Source organism: Mesoplodon densirostris, chromosome 12 (assembly GCF_025265405.1).
Source record: "Mesoplodon densirostris isolate mMesDen1 chromosome 12, mMesDen1 primary haplotype, whole genome shotgun sequence".
NCBI lineage: Eukaryota > Metazoa > Chordata > Mammalia > Artiodactyla > Ziphiidae > Mesoplodon > Mesoplodon densirostris.
Window position 1 is genome coordinate 61,376,694 of NC_082672.1, and position 17,950 is coordinate 61,394,643.

At 40.2% G+C, this 17,950-nt stretch overlaps 1 protein-coding gene across 2 annotated transcripts in view; it reads right to left on the reverse strand.

The window, feature by feature from the left end:
* Positions 1–17,950, reverse strand: part of KLHL32 (kelch like family member 32) — a 224,330-nt gene that overhangs the window by 97,480 nt on the left and 108,900 nt on the right. For both annotated transcript variants that reach the window (XM_060114789.1, XM_060114788.1), the window contains exon 5: positions 5,049–5,147. In XM_060114789.1, the coding sequence (XP_059970772.1) occupies positions 5,049–5,147 (99 nt within the window). The remainder of the gene's footprint in view (positions 1–5,048; positions 5,148–17,950) is intronic.

A 17,950-nucleotide genomic window follows, 5' to 3' on the forward strand; every position in this document is an offset into this window, starting at 1 on the left:
AATAAAAAATACACCTCTAATAGCATAGAGTAATTTGCCATTACAATATCATCATTGGACATGCCCCTGGTTTAATACGATGTATTTAATTCATAACCTAATGAGTGATATATAAAAAGAGGGAGATGAACCCTGCAATTACATTTATGTGAGTCTGTCACCTTATTTGTAAAACCTTAGAGTCATTTACATTCAAATTAGAACAAATGAGTGATTTCACAAAGTGCAGTGATAAATGACCACAGCAGCCCAAGACAAAACTGTATTTCCTGTGAACACATTAACAGTTTTCTATTATTTGTTAAAAATTACAAGGCATATTGCCCAGTGTGGTGTGAATAATGACTTTTTTACTGATTAGGTCAGAAAACTAATATGTAGCAAAATAAATAATTTTTCTTTTCATTTTTTCTGATTTTTGCTTTAAATTAACTACTGAATTCTGGTGGATTCACACTGCCACCTGCTGCCTAGGAGTAGATATTAAAAGTATATTCCTATCAAGGAGTTAATTCACCCCTTTGGTGGTCTTATTCAGAAAGTCTAGTGAGGGTTCTTTCTTGTCAATATATTTAAATTGCATTTCATAATAAAGGCTGATACTTGGCAAACAAAAAGAAAACTTGCTAATCAAATAATAGGATATAGCATTTATTTGGGGGAGAGAATACAAAATGTACAAACCTTTTTTTTGAAAGCTAATTACAAAAAAAGACATTTTCAGCAAAGCATGTGTATCTCCTAATATATCACTTTCAGGGGATACAACACAAAGTCCAGTGGCCAGTACCCCGATCTTATGACAGGGTTTGGAAGGGTGGTGTGTGTGTGTGTGTGTGTGTGTGTCTGTGTCTGTGTTCCCTACTCCTGACCCTTGGTACAACCTGAAGGCAATGACTGAAGGCTCTGCTTGTCACTCAGGACCTCTACTACCTAGTCTTCCCTCCCAATGACAAGTTCCAACATGAAAGAAAGGCCTTAGGGTCCAGAACAGAGCAGACCAGGAAAGGCATGAGGACTGGTGATGAGGTTGGGGAAGAACAGGCCTGGCCTTGGAGACCAGGCTAAGGGTTTCTGCACGTGAAATGATGCTGCCAAATGGTCATTAGGGGAGCTAATAGACATTTCCAAATCTGATCAACATCCTAGTTCTGAATTTAAGTTTCTCCACCTGTAAAAATAAAAGAACTCTCACCTGCCTTAAGGGGTTGCTTAGCAGAGGAGAAATGGGAATCTTTGTGCAAAACACTCAATACAGATAGGCTCTCAATAAATGCTGGTTCTCTTTCCTGGGAAAGATAATGATGGCTCTGGGGACTATGGTTTGGCATAGATAGAGGATAGAAACAAGCAGACCCCTTAGGAGGAAATTATGAACTCTTATAACATACAGTTAATGATGGTGAGAGTCTAAAGAAAGGTAAGAAAATTAGCAATGGAGAAATGAATCAGGTCTGAGAGATATTTGGTAGGTAGCATCAACCCAACTTGGTAATTGATTGGATATGATGGTGAGGAAGGGGTCTGAGACTATGTCCAAATTTCTAGACAACTAACACATTGATGGTACCATTAACAGAGAAAAGGGCAGGTTTTCTCATGTTAGGTTTGAATTGCCTGTGTGATGTTTAGGTACAGATGTTCAGAAGCTAATTTTAAAAAAGGTTAGAAAAAAATCAAAGTTTGTGAAAACAAACTGTACTCAGAAAGTCTGTAATGTTTATCTGAGGGACTTGGTAAATCAGTAGACACATCAGAATCTCTATATCCATAGCCCATCTCTCTGAGGACGGTCTGCAGAGATTCCTTTACAAGATTTAACATAGTGAATGACATTCATGTAAACATGCATACACTAAAAAACAAGAAAATTTACGCATTTTACTGGGCCCTTTTTATACACAAATATTGCTCTTTAGTGAATTGGTTCATCTTTCTGATGAAATTTTTAAAAACAGCACAATGGACAAGGAAGACGAGCAGAGGGAGGAAGAGGGAAAGTAGCATGCACACTTTATTTGGGACTGAACCTCAGCAGATAAGCCTGACAGGTCATGGTTATTAATGATATATAACACGACAGGCTACACAGGACAGAGGCCTACAGCATTTCATTGCAAAGCAAGTGAGAAAGGATGCAAACTTGAGCAGTTGTCTGTAAATCCCTCATCTTGGGATGATGGGCTATTACTGTAGCTATTCCCCTTGTACTCACCCCACCCCAAATCATTTAGCTGCTTTCATTGCCAGGCTACCAGTTAATCTCAGCAACCTGCACGGAGAACATGTGTGTTCTCAATGACAGGCCTGATTAGAGGGCCTGGAGCCAAAAATGAATACGGGGAAGACCTCACAGCCTGGGAAGCTAATTTGATGGCTGTCCTCACTGACAAGAGGGGCACTGCTCCTGTGGTGTGGGGTCCTGGCCCTCAGCAGCCTGCCAGAGGAAAAGCAAGAGAAAGGAGCCCACACAGTGGCCTCAAAGTGTCCCTTCCCTTGGCTGGGCGGGGGAGCAGCAGCGTCTAGGCATGTGCAGAAGAAGCTTCAGGTCAATGCACTAGCCGATGGCCGCAGAAGCTCAGGGAGGCTTGGGGTGTGGTGGGGAGCTCAGGAAGTGCCCACCCAGCACTTCTCCTGGCATACGCTTCCTAAAGCGCCCTGGAGGACAGCAGGAGGTCTACTGAGAGCCGGGGTCTACCCTCCACATCTCTGAAATAATGGTAATTTGAGAACAACAAAACAATACCAGACATCTTAGGAAAATGGTTTCACAGACTCCTCACTGGGCAAAGTACCGAACAAGAATGGAGAATATATTAGCCTTGGTTGATGGGTCTTCATTTCTAAGTACATTTTAAGCACTGAAGATTTTTCATTTTAACAGAAAATATTTTATATACCCAATAAAATGATTCCATAGGAAATTAAAAATCAGTTGAGCAATAATACCAAAAATCTTAAATAGGTCTAGTTATTTGACTATGTCAAAATATGAAAGCAGACTGACCCCTTCTGGTAATTTGATAATCCTAAAAGAGAGGCAGGGTATATATTTGAAAAGGAGTGACATAATGAAGGTTTCTGCATACACATGGTTTTAGTCCTTACAGTCCAAGTTTCCTTCTACAAGTTGGACATCTTGTAACATCACAGATAAAAAGGAAAAGGAAAGTTACATAAGAGAATGAAATGCAAACACTGGTGAAAAGACAGTGAAAATTCTAACCACTGCTCAAGCAGGCTAATAATAAATGAACTGTCCACGAAATACATCTGTTTGCAAGCTACATTTTTTTCCTCAGCAAAATAATGAATTGCAAGAATTAAATTCCGAAGTGCACACAAGTCACCTGTTATCTCAACAGGTTCATCTGATGGGATAGGGAAAAATACCCATGAACTTCCAACGTTCATCTGGAATTCTCATTTAGAGAGAATTATAGGTTTAAGTTTACACACACACACACACACACACACACACACACAGTATATATACTGTATTTTAATGTGCATCATAACTAGCACTATAACCAAACTTTTGTCAACATACATCATTAATTATTACCTGCCATGGAAAAAGTAAATCAGGTGATGATGATGCTGAAAGCACAAGTTGCAATATTTGAGGTAGAAATGTCAAATAAAAGTAATTTCAATTTCACAAGTCAAACACACACCTTTGAAATCTTGTAACCTTTCTATGTTATTCCTATTTGTTACTTGCAGAAAGGGATTAAAACAGGTCTCCCATATCACCCAACAATATTGAGGGGAAAAGAAAGGAAAATAAGATAAAATAGTTAAACATTTACTGTTAGATTAAGTATGCTGAGATAATGATAAAACTTTCATATGCTGTATTTGAACTGCTCCTTAGGTGAACATGGCTGACATTCCTCACACTGTCTCCCTAGGAGACACTGGTTCCTATTTCCTGAGGTTGCTGGGGGGATGAAATAAGATGATATATGAGAAAGAGCTTTGGAAATGACCTAATGAGTAACAGAAGTAAAGGCTATATTTAGAATTAGAGAAATTATTAGGAAGGAAATAATGTAATTAGGCAGAAAAAAATAGGATTTTTCTACTTACTAATAACATGTCATGTGCACAAGGACAACAGAATTAAATTATGTGGATTTATTATTTTTTTAAAGTTTATTTTCACTGTTGTTATAATGCTGTAATAAATGCAAGTTAAAGGTCATACGAGTGGAATAAATGGGAGGATCTCAATGTAGGGGGTTAGTACTTAACTCTCTGAAGAATAAAAGAGATAGCACATCCGTACTATCTGCCTAAGATGTCCCATATCTTCCTATTGAAACAAAGGGTTTTCATCCAAGAGGAGAAAAAGGTCTTTGGAATCAGAAAGGCCTATCACTCACCAGCTATGTCACTTTGGGCAAACTGGGTATGTTTCAAATCTTTGATTTTTTTGCCTATAAAAATGTGCCACGTTGTTGTGAGGACCAAACGTGAAGCATCGGCGAGCAAACAGCAGGTGCTCGGTGGATGGGAGTTTTCTCTCCCTCCCCCTCGCAGAGCCTTTCCTGAAACCCTAGCAAATCAGGGCAAGAATGCACAGATCACTCATCATCTCTCCAGCATTTACTGCCCGGGAAGTTCATGCAGCAATTAATTATGTATGACTTCATGATATGTTAGCTACTGTTACTGAAATCTTAAATGACTAACCAACTTCTCACGCATTTCTGCAACCAGAGAGCATTGCTTCAAATCAAGACCCTTCCCAGCGTCATCTCCCAGGGCCCCAGTAGTGAACCCTGTGTGTGGCTGTTGAGCTACTCTGCCACCCAAGGGTAGTGAGGTGGGCAGGGAGGGTTGGGGACAGGAAGTAGGACATGAGAGCTGCAGCTGCCCTCTTAGGAGCCTCTCAGCCTGTGTCCTGGAGAAATTCTACCACCACAGGCCACATTTCCCACCAACCCCCCCTTCCATTTTACCTGTCACTGGGCTCCAGTCGGTGGGGTACTGCAGGGAGAAGGAATGTGCAGGGCATACTAGCGGGATGCAAGCTCACATACCTGGATGAGATAGTGGGAACATAAATTGAGAAGCTCCAACAGCTGTAGGTGACTGCCAGCTGCTAACACATCCTGGATCACGCCTGGCTCCAACAAAATCTGTTTTTTTTTTAATAAAAGAAAACTATCAGTTACTTAAAAATGAATACTTGCTTACTATGCAAATACACTGTATTTAAATTGCTGCTTAACATACTATACCTGAATTAATACTGTTCCTTATTATGGAAGCCAGTTCTTTTTTTTCTATTCTGATTAATGAGCTGTGGCCCTTATTCTAACAGCTAAGTTCTCATTTCCAATACTCATATCCGGTGTATAAGGCCCCACACTTAACCACTTATTTTTGTAGGAGGATATGAACATTTGCAAAGAACAATATAATAGTCTTCAAATTCAGTTTACGATGAATATAATCTTATAAACACAAAAGAACTGAATTTTAGTTTTTCAAAGTATATTTCAGAATGTTATTCTTCAGTAAATCACAGAAACAGTATGGTTAACAGGTATTTTAGAGAAATGAGGCTTACAGTTCTCCTTGAAATACAGGACCAGAGGTGGATATTACTCCATTTTACTTCTAAGTCCTACAATAGTAAACTTCAACCACAAAGTTTCATTTTTTTTCCTTCTCCATCTCAGATTCTCTAATCCTTTATGTTTCAAATAAAATATGTAGAAATAGTATTTTCAGAATATAAAGGCATCACAGAGAAGCAAAACTTTCCAAATACACTGGTGATACCAATTCTTCTTTTTTTTCTGGTTAGGTCCAACTTTGTGCCTACGGCTACCAGCTCCTGAGCTGGTGAATAGGGCTGGCGAAAAACACACAAATAAGTTGACGAAATTCACTTTACATGCAAGACTGCCAGACACAGGAGGCCTGTAGGGCTGCTCCAACCATCCTAACTCATTTCCCGAGCCCAGTGATGCCCAAGGTCTAGTCTCTGGACCAGCATCAGCATCATCACCTTGGAACTCGTGAAAACTGCAAATTCCTGGGCACCTCCCCAGACCTAACTGAATCAGAAAGTTTCAGGTGAGGCCCAGCAACTGATGTTTTTGATGCAGGGAAGCCAGTGCTTCTGACGCAGGGAAGCCTGAAAAACACTGATGGGGTCAGCTCACTCTCACCCTCTATTTCTTCTCACATGCTCCTCTTTCCTCAAGCCTCCACCTCCTCGTCTCTTTCCTTACTTCAACCTCATGATCTTCCCAAGGCTCCCACCACCAAGTCTACCAAGCCACCTACTCATATCTGTACCAGCACATCTTCCTCTCCTCTACACTCCCCCTGTGCATTAGATCCCATCTCCCTCTGCCTGATACCATCCCCTCTTGTTCCTGCGTCATCATCTGTTCTCTTCTACTAGATGATAACTCCCATCAGCATACAAATATGCCATTATAGCTCTTATCTTAAGAAATAAAAATTCCCTCCCTTGAACCCACAGATCCGTCCATGCTCCCCTTCGAAACAAAGTTCCTCAGGGAAGCTGTCTATATAAAATGCTGCTGTTTGTTCTGCGCTGTTCTGTCTCAAACCCACTCCTGTTGAGTTTTGTTTCTCCTGCTCCTCTAAAAATGCTCTCGTCGAGGTCACCAGGGACCCCTAAAACCAATAGCCATTTCTCAATATTTAATCTTACTCAAGCCAACAGCAGTTAGCAAAACTGACTGCTCCTCTTCTGGAGTGATTTCTTCCCTTCCCTCTAGGACGACGCTCCCTCTCTTGGTTTCTTCTACTTCAATAACGAGTCCCTTTCCATCTCCTTCCCAACCTGTAAGCTTTGGTGATGCCCAGAGCTCAGTCCCCAGATCTCTTCTTTCCTCTCTCTACTTACTCCGTGGATGATATCAAGGCTTTAAAATTATCTACACACTGATTACACTCAAATTTCTTTCTCCAGCCCCAAACTCACCCTTGAACTCTAGACTCTGTTATTCAACTGCCTATTCTGTATCACCACTTGGATGTCTAATGGGCAGCTCAAACTCAACGTGCCCCAAACTGATCTCTTCATCCTCTCCACCAATCGCCAAACCTGCTCCTACCCCAGTCTCACCATTTCAGCAAACAGCAACTCTCAGCTATTTACACTAAAACCCCAGAGTCATTCTTGATTCCTCTTCTTTTCCTCATAACTCACATCTGATCCATCAGCCACTCCTGTTAGCTCTATCTTCAAAATAGTTCCAGAATCCAATCACACTCAGTAGCACTTCCATCCTTATCACTCTAGTCCAACTCACTGTCTTCCCAGATTTACTGTAATAGCCTCCTAACTAGTTGAACTGCTTTCTCCTTTGCCTCCTCGCACTGTTTTTTTAATAATATGAATCAAATGGGTGCTTTAAAAACACAAAATGAAATGATGTCACTCTGTTACTCAGAACTCTCCGACTTTTTTGTCTCATTGGAAAAAAAAAAAATCCGAAGCCTTCACTATACCATATAAGGTTCTTTGAATACGCTGGGCACCTTAGTGTTTACAACTAGCTGTTTTCTCTGCCTGGATCACTCTTCCTCAAGACGTCAGAGACGCTCACTCTCTCACGTCCTCAGACCTCTGCCCAGATATCATCTTATCTGAGAGGGCTTCTCTGACCATCCTATGTCCACCACCCTATTCCCAATCTCCTTACTTTGCTTTATTCTTCTTCACAGCACTTAACATCTCTCAACATAGTACCTATTTATTTGTCTATTTGATGATTTTCTGTTCCTCCACTCACTAGGATATAAGATCCAGGAGAGTAGGGACTTGGTCCATTTTGTATACCCAGCACTTAGAACAATGCCAAACAAAAAGCTTTCACTTAATATTGATGAATTTATCTTATAATAATTTACTGATGAATTAATTTATGTCTAGAATTTTTTAAAATTATTTATTTATTTTTATTTATGGTCTCACCACACGTAGCATGCAGGATCTTAGTCCCCCAACCAGGGATCAAACCTGTACCCCCTTCATTGGAAGCTTGGAGTCTTAACCACTGGACTGCCAGGGAAGTCCTCTAGATATGTTTTTAAATTCAGAATTAATTTTATTCATTAGCCTAACATGAGAGGAGAGAGGGAGAAGGACTATACATTTTATTTCTGAACTATTAAAGAAGTGAAAAAGCTGAGCACGTGTGGCAAAAATACCAACCCTCATCTTATTCTGAAAATTCTTTATAGCTCCTTTCCTGTCTAGTCAGAGGGAGAAATCTGAATTTCTCCAACTCCTCACGGAGAGAGATTTTGACTGACATTCAGGAAATTATTGCAGCTCCCTTCACAGGAGCAAGGATGCAGTGTGTTCTTACAGAAGAGGCATGGCCTAAGGCACAGAATGGGGAATAGATGGATTAGAAAGGCTAGTCTTAGCCTTTAAATCCTGTCAGTTGCGCTTATTTCACACAACTGGCATTCATGATAACCGCTAAGGCTCAGTAATGCCTAGCACAAAGACAAATATCACAGAGAGACAAGATGAATATTCCGTAGCACGTGTAACACGTCCAGCGGGCCAACTGGAGAAACTTCACAAGAGAAATCCATACTGAGAATGTTCTTGTTTTTGTTTCTTGTTTTTCGTTCTGTAGTTTTTTTTCATCTCTCATTATAACATACGTTTTTCTAACAGATAAAGGGAGTGGTTTGAAAAAAGAAAGAAAGAAAGAAAGAAAGAAACCTAGCAGAAAAGCTGGGTCTCACTTACAGAAACAGAACCAGCATTTCCAAGTTCCACTTACACTAGTCTTTTAAATTCAGCTTGGTTGCTCTTTGGTGACTGGTTGTCCTCATATATTTTTCCAGAGAATTTGTGTTTGGGCAGAAGAACAAAGGTCCAATCTGCTCACGAGGTATAGTAAGGTGAATCTATCTGCTGCTTAGAAGAACTGGGTGAAATGGCCTTTTGTAGAAGGAATGGCTTCCCCCCACGTCAGTTTATGGATGACAACTAAGATCGCTAAGTTTAAGTGCTGCAGAAACGCATACCCATCCACATCCAGTCTGGCACTCACAGCAGAAGAGACATGGGGAAGGATCATTCCAGGACCACCCACAGGAGGGAAGGGTATCCCCTGACGGTTCAGAGCACAGAGTGGTGGAGGAGGAGGAGGTTGACACATCTAGTCACTTATCAGACTGGAGGAGCTTGGCTCAGACAAGCCATCAACAGTGGACAAGGCAAATGTCTGAATAACAAAAGAGATCAAGAAATGCAGGATGCATAAAGCCAAGTGGTCCAGAAAGCAGTGGGGAAGACGAAAACCACTGAAGCCACCCAACTGGGCTGGGCATTGCCTCTCTCCTCAGCGACGCTCCCCTGCCTGGGTGGAGACAGAGGGGCATGTCTTCAGATTGGACAAAGAGGTTCTGATGTAATTTCAGGTGGGGCACGGGCACCTCTTGCTCATAGGCCATCTGTATGCAGTATGCTCTCACTGCCACCCACTCACACCTGACCTCCAGGTAACAGAATACAGGGGGCTGAACTTGAAAGAGGGGAGCTGGACAGTACTAGCTGGGGAGGTAACAATCTCATTACATAAGCTTTTCCTGCAGCTGGTGGCATGCTAGGCCAGGTGAACTGTGGAAAGGTCCACAGCGGACCCCTGCCCCCAATGCTGAGACTCTACACTCATTTTGATCAACTGAGGATAAGAACTGGTCAGTGGCTGTAGTCAGGGTGACACTGGGTGTGGTGACAAAGTAACAGAGGTAAAAGCCACAACTGCAGTTGAAGGCGGTGGTCTCCAAAGACACCAGTGAGAGTTCCTGCATCAGAATTCAGGCGTGAAGGGATCCACTTGCCCTGCCACAGGGAGGCACTCTTGAAAACTCAGTCCAAAGGTGTCATCTGGCCACCGATCCGAGCAGGGTTGAATCTGCACAATCTCTAATGAAGGCCTTCCAAACTGGAATGAGACTGGGGCTCCTGGTCCCAGCGACAACCTCAGGCAGGACACAAGGCCAGACACTCATGAAAGAGGAGTGTAGGAGGTGAGGTGAGATTCTGCACAGCCTACGATGAGATGGGCCCTCTCCGCCAGTGCCCAGCCCTCACCGGGCTTGCACTAAGGCAGCACACAGACCCCGGGGCATTCCTGCCTTTCCTTCTTCAGCTCCTTCTCCCAAATCACCAAGCGTCCATGCATCCTTTTAATTCTGCCTCCTTGCTGCTTTTCTTCTCTTTATTTTCCCTCTCACTTTTACCTTGGTTCTTGGAGTAGCCGCTAGTAGGGACTGTCTTTAATAGCCATGGCAAGTCTCAGTGTGACCTTTTTTCCTGCTTTATGAATAGGTGAGTTGGCATCTTGAAAAAATTTTTGTATCTCAGTTCTTCAAAGTTATCTTCCTCATTTCTTGCCTTAGGAGATGTTTAAATTACTTACTTCTGGGTTTGTGGATAGAGTAGCCTGAAGGAATCGAACACGTTAAAGCCAAACAAACAACTATGCACACAGGAACACAAGCACTTTTGAAAGCTCTCATGTAAGTGCAAATTAGCTGTGGCCTAAGGCTATTTATAAGAATAAATGAGCACATTTATTCTTCTTTATACTTGTTTCTTCGGGATGTTTTTTTCTGTGTAACAGAGAAAAAATGGCAAATTATCACAATTTTGAACTGATAAATCAAAACACGTAAACTGAATACAACAGCATAAATAACTTTGTTTTTTAATTTTATTATTTTTTTGGCTGTGTTGGGTCTTCGTTGTTGCGCGTGGGCTTTTCTCTGGTTGCAGTGAGCGGGGTCTACTCTTCATTGCAGTGCAAGGGCTTCTCATTGCAGTGGCTTCTCTTGTTGCGGAGCACAAGCTCTAGGCGCACGGGCTTCAGTAGTTGTGGCTCGTGGGCTCTAGAGCACAGGCTCAGTAGCTGTGGCGCACAGGCTTAGTTGCTCCGCGGCATGTGGGATCTTCCCAGACCAGGGCTCGAACCCGTGTCCCCTGCACTGGCAGGCGGATTCTTAACCACTGTGCTACCAGGGAAGCCACAACAGCATAAATAACTTTTATTCCAGACACATAAAATCTTTTGTATAAAGTTCTTCAAAAGACTTCTTATAGACCGAATTTGAACCATAAGATCTAGCTATGAGAAATTGCCATCAATTTAGTTTTTTGCTTCAAAGCCATTACACTAAGGATTTTTTAAACCACAAGGTGGCGCCTATGTTTAAAGTAAAAGGATTTTCTAAATTACTCATATACCGCATATACTCATACCACATCTTTATAACAGACACTTTATTTTTAAGAAAAAATAATAATAATTCAAATAAGGATAATAAAGTATATGAATTCTACTTTCTAGATGTATTTATCATTTTGGGAAATGTTCATAAATATTTCTGTTGAAATGCTTGATCCAAGTGACACGGATCAGAATTCAGTAGTTCTCCATAAATCAGGTCCCAATTTATGAATATTAGAAGTTCAAACTTTTTGTCTTTGTATTCAGAAACTCTCATGATGTGGTCCCAACCTAATTTATAAGACTTATTTCCAATTCTGCAACCTTATGTTTCCTTTGCTAAAGCCAACAGCCCATTGTTCTCCACATATAGGCAATACCTTTTTCTCTACCTTGAATGTCCTTCTCCTAACTTTTTCAATCTCTATATGTCAAAATCCTACCCATTCCTCAAAATTCAACTCTAAGTCCATTTCCTATATAAAGTGCTGCAAGGTTTTCTTTCACCCCAATATGCAATTGGGATTAACCTCCTGGGACTCCAAACCACCAGAGATGTCTGATGAACATGGGCTTTAGCCCATGGGCTCTAGGTCACACCACCTGACTTCAAATCCTGGCTCCTATACTAGCTGGCAGAATGATATTGTGAAAACTACTCAATTATCAGTTGAGTAGTTTCCTCAATGATACAATTAAATTAAAATATCTACCTCAAAAGATTGTTTTAAGGACTGGGAAAATGCATATGTATTATAACAATTGTGTATGGCTGTGTAAGCAAAATGGCTTAAACAATTTGGAACTTATTTTTCTCACAAAACATGAATTAGGTAGCTTGGAGTGCCAACAAACCAGGCTCCTTGCACTTTCCTACTTGGCCAATCTTAGCCTGTAGTTTCATGGTCACAAAAAGGCTGCCACACCTCCACATACTGCATCTGTACTCAAAGCAGAAAGAAAAGAGAGGACAAAGAAACAGAAATAGTATACCAGCTGAGTCTGTCATTATTTATTAGAAAACAACAGGTTTCATATGAACACTACCACTCAGACTTCCACTGACATTTCATCTGCCAGGTCTAGGTAATGTGGCTACTCAAAGCAGTAAAAGAACCTGGGAAATTGAGTTTTTAAAGCTAGATGCACACAAGTTAATAGCAAAAAAAAAAAAGAAAAGAAAAGAAAAGCTAGATGCACTATTGTCCCAAATTAAATTGGAGCTCTATATAAAGAAAAAAGAGGAAATGGATTGTGCAGGCAATCAGAGTATATGCCACCATGGCTCTTAGCACAGTATATGTTTATATAAATCTGTAATAAATGTTAACTGTTATCTATTTCTTTTTCATGTAACTAAGTGCTTTTGCCCTAAATGCGTTATGTGAGAGTGTTTTATCTTATGTTTTACCTATGAGACTTTGATGGCAGGGTCCATCCTATTTCATGTTCATTGCTGTTGAACATTCTAGAAGAATACCTCAGGAATTACTTAGTAAAGAAATTTACAGGATTGAAAAATACAGGTCCTGGAGAAAATGTTAGAAGATGTCAAAAGTCTCCATGGGGGAGCCTGGTCACATGCTAATCCTCATCAAGGATTACCCAGCTGAAAGAGTTAAATAAGAGGACACAATAGACATTTCAACTAACAGTTGTAGTAATATGCCCAAAAAAAGGTCACCTTTTGGTTAGATGTTGTATATAATAAATTCGTGATTTGACTATTGATTCCTTAAGTTACAAATTTTATCAGGTGGTTTTCTTCCAAACATAGTACACTTGTACAAATTTCTACAAGATCTCAAGTCAAACATTTAAAAATACTAATTTATTTTCAATTTATGAAAAAGCAATCAACTTTTCCATCTATTAGAATATGAAAAAAGAGAAAACTAGACTTGACTTTCAGAATATTTTGAAAAAATGTTAAAAACCACAAAGGTAAAACCATAATAAAAACATACTAGCGAAAAAAAGAAAGGTGTGGAAATCACTTGGAGATTCTATTATCTTCCTTCACAAGTTTACACATCCTCATTTGGGTCATTTGAAATTTCTAAGGTTACAGGCAGGTAGCAGAAGCACAGGCTCTAAGATGCCAAGAATAAACCTTAAATAGATAAGGACACTAGTATTACATTACTAGGAATGTAATTACATTTGCATTACATGCTGTCCTGCAAAAAATTTATTTATTACCATTAATGCAACCTCAAGGTCTGTAGATGTTGCTACTCATTCTTCCTTTCCCATTTTGGGGCATGTGGAAGGGTGATGGATTCAATACTTGAGGTAGGTCTCAAGTAGAGAGAGAAGAAAGGAGTCAGATGGAATTATTAAGCTGTGGTGTAATTCATACTAAGATAGGGGTGGGCACAAGTTGCTATAGGAGCACTTGGCTGGAGATGCCCTATTTCATTGAAACTGTGAAATAATTCTTCGTATGAAAAAACTTGGTCCCCTCATATGAGCAAGCCCCATTTTCTTTTTTTTTTTTTTTTTTTTTTTTGCGGTATGCGGGCCTCTCACTGTTGTGGCCTCTCCCGTTGCGGAGCACAGGCTCCGGACGCACAGGCTCAGCGGCCATGGCTCACGGGCCCAGCCGCTCCGCGGCATATGGGATCCTCCCAGACCGGGGCACGAACCCGCATCCCCTGCATCGGCAGGCGGACTCTCAACCACTGCGCCACCAGGGAGGCCCAAGCCCCATTTTCTTTTAGCCCCTTCTGCATTAGCATAATTCTGGCATTTCAAAGTTCTAAGATCAATAGTTCTGTCAGACAGTCATTTCCAGCATAGTTTTCTTCAGTTTTAAATTAACAAAATACTTAACAAAATGTAAAGGTTAATTATATATACATAACATTACTTTAAAAATTTGGCCTAATTATTTGAAAAGGCAGAACAAGTTTTTGATAGTTTCTAACTCTAAAAGAAAAAAGCAGTCCCAGCAATTAAATATGATGAAACATGAAGGTTATTACAGGTTATAAGAAAAGTCAAATTAATTATTAAGACTCACTTTTATAACCAGTGCTCTTTCAAGTGTGATGAACATGGGAGGTTTCATCGCATTAAGCTTTACTAATGAATCTGGGCTTCTCCATACAGAGCTAGTTTCTTACAACGCTAGCATGGTCAAAGAAGAAAGAAACATTACTTTAAAATACTGATATCTGGGGCTTCCCTGGTGGTGCCGTGGTTAAGAATCTGCCTGCCAATGCTGGGGACATGGGTTCGAGCCCTGGTCCAAGAAGATCCCACATGCCATGGAGCAACTAAGCCCATGTGCCACAACTACTGAGCCTGTGCTCTAGAGTCCGTGAGCCACAACTACTGAAGCCCACACGCCTAGAGTCCATACTCTACAACAAGAGAAGCCACGACAATGAGAAGCCTGCGCACCACAACAAAGAGTAGCCCCTGCTCACTGCAACTAAAGAAAGCCCTCGCAGCAATGAAGACCCAACACAGCCAAAAATAAATAAATAAAAATTAAAATAAAAAAATAAAATACTGATATCCAAAGATGGAAGGCCTCCAGAAGAATGAACAGGGCTGGTGCCAATGTTCATTTATAGTTGGCTACTACTGTGTCACTGCTGGGTGCTTCAGTAGAGGCAGAAGCAAAGAGCCAAAAGGAATCATTATGCTGTGGTGTAATCCATGCCAAGATAGCGTGGACACAGGATACTGTAGGAGCACTTGGCTAGGGATGCCTCATTGCATTGAAGGAAGCTGTAGAATAATTTTTCACATGGAAAAATACATCATTAATATCCAATTCCATGTTCATTTGGAGAATTCCTTGCATTTGTTTTATAAGGAGTGGAGGTAAAAGTATGGCTCTAGGGGCCACTGTAGGAATGTGGGCAAGTCATTGACATGTATGTTTTTAGCATCATCGTATAAAAAAATGAGAGATAACTACTATCTATTTTCTTAAAGTCTTCATAAGGATAAAATGAGATAATCCTGGTAAAATTTTTAGAATAATGTCTGGCATGTTTCACAGGGTAAAAAATTGTAGCTGCTATTGTTATTATTGTTGTCGTTAATTCCAGGAAAAAATAAACCTACTTCACAAATGATGACCCTATTTCTAGTGTTCACACATTGCCTACTATGTACCAGGTACCATGTGAGGTAATGTCATACATGTTATCTCTCCTTCTTATACTCTTCCTCACTCCCCACTCCTCACTTCTGCAAGGTAAATATTAACCCCACATGGAAAATGAAGAAACTGAAGGCAGAGAAATTCACCCATTCAAACAGCAAATCTTTTCTGAGTGCTACAGTGCTCTAGGCACCTTTCTAGGCACTATGGATATGACCATAAAGAAGACAAGTTTCCTCATCTTATGGCACTTAGAGTCTAGGTTTTGGCCAACCGGGTAGACTGTGGTGCCATCAACTGACAAGAGTAAAACAAAGGAAGAAACAGGTTTGGAGGGAAGATCAAGAGTTCCATTTCAGGGATATGTTAAGTTTGTGGCTTACTGGATGGCTATTAGTCATCCAAATAGAGATATCAAGTAGACAAAACTATATGAGTCCAGTTGGCAAACTACAAGTAACAGATCAAATTTTCCTTTCACATATTCTTGTGTGGCCTGTGAGCTAAGAATGGTTTAAGATAAAATTTTTACTTGCATTTTTAAGATTTTAATTTTAATTTTTCATTAATAAACGTGATCTCTTAGAGCACTCTTAGGTCCACAACAAATGGAGCAGAAGGTATAGAGTCCCACATACCTCCTTCCCCTACACATGCATCATCTCCCCCATTATCAACGTTTCCCTCCAGAGTGGTACACTTGTTACAATCGGTGAACCTATATTAACACATTATTATCACCTGAAGGTCACAGATTACATTAGGGTTTAATCCTGGTGTTGGGTTTGGATGAATGTATAACAACATGTACCCACCATTATAGTAGCATACGGAGTATTCTCACTGCCCTAAAAATCCTCTGTGCTCCGCCTATTCATCCCTTCCTCTCCCAAGCCCCTAACAACCACTGATCTTTTTTACTGTCTCCATAGTTTTGCTTTTTCCAAGATGTCATATAGTTGGAATCCCAAAGTATGTATCCTTTTCAGGTTGGCTTCTTTCACTTAGTGAAATGCATTTAAGGTTCCTCCATGTCTTTTCATGGCTTGATAGGTCATTTCTTTTTAGTGCTGAATCCTATTCCATTGTTTATCACAGTTTATCCATTTGCCTACTTTGTGTGAATGTTAAGTTTTCAACCCCTTTGGGTAAATACCAAGGAGCATGATTGCTAGATTATATGGTCAGAATATGCTCAGTTTTGTAAGCTGTCTCTTTTGTGAATATTTTCTCCCAATCTGTGGCTTGACTCCCATTCTCTTGATGTTGACTTTTGCAGAGCAGTTTTTAATATGAATGAAATTCACCTTATCAATTATTTTTTTTCATGAGTCATGCCTCTAGTGTTGTATCTAAAAAGTCATCACCATATCCAAAGTCATCTAAGTGTTCTCATGTTATCTTCTAGAAGCTTTATAGTTTTGCATTTTACATTTAGGTCTGTGATCCCATTTTGAGTTAATTTTTGTTTAAGGTGTAAGGTCTATGTTTAGACTCATTTTTTTTTTTTTTGCATGTGGATGTTCTGCTGTTCCAGCACCATTTGTTGAAAAGACTATTTTTGCTCCATTGCATTGCCTTTGCTCTTTTGTCAAAAATCAGTTGACTATATCTACGTGGGTCTATTTCTGGGCTCTCTATTCTGTTCCATTGATCTATTTGTCTGTTCTTTCCAGACAATACCACACTGTCTTGATTACTGTAGCTTTATAGTAACTCTTGAGGTCAGGTAATGTCAGTCCTCCAACTTTGTTCTTCTTCAGTACTGTGTTGGCTCTTCTGGGTCCTTTACCTCTCTCCATAGAACTTTTAGAAACAGTTTGTCAATATCCACAAAATAACTTACTGGGATTATGATTAGGATTGCAGTGAATCTACAGATCAAGTAGGAAAGACTGACATATTGATGTTAACAGTATTGAGTCTTCCTATCCATAAACGTGGACTATCTTTCCATTTATTTAGTTCTTTGATTTCTTCTATCAAAGTTTTGTAATTTTCCTCATATAGATCTTGTCCATATTTTGTTAGATTTATTCCTAAGTATTTCATTTTTGGGTGCTAATGTCTAAGAAAGGATTTAATCTTTTTTAATAGTTGGGAAAAACCCAAATGATGAATAATATACTGTGATATGTAAAAAAAAATATGAAATTCAAATTTCAGTACCCATAATAAAGTTTTATTTGAACATAGCCATGCTCATTCATTTATATATTTGTCTCTGGCTGTCTTCATGCTACAACAGCAGAGTTGAGTAGCTGCAACAGAGCTGTATATGGCCTGCAAAGCCTAAATTATTTGCTATCTGACACTTCACAGAAAAAGTTTGCTGATCCCTAGTCTGGAGTATAGACAGGGGCTGGCAGTCAACAGCATAAGGTTGTACCATATAACATGGGTCTGGATGACACTATCCAGGAAGCTGGTTAGACTAAACAGGAGGGTCCTGACACCTGAGGAATTCAGAGCCTACGGAGGGAGAAGCAAGCAAAGACATTTGGAAAGGAATGATGGGGAGGGGAGCTGGGGGGCACAGAATAAGAACCCACAGAGTGTGGTGTCACAAAAGCCA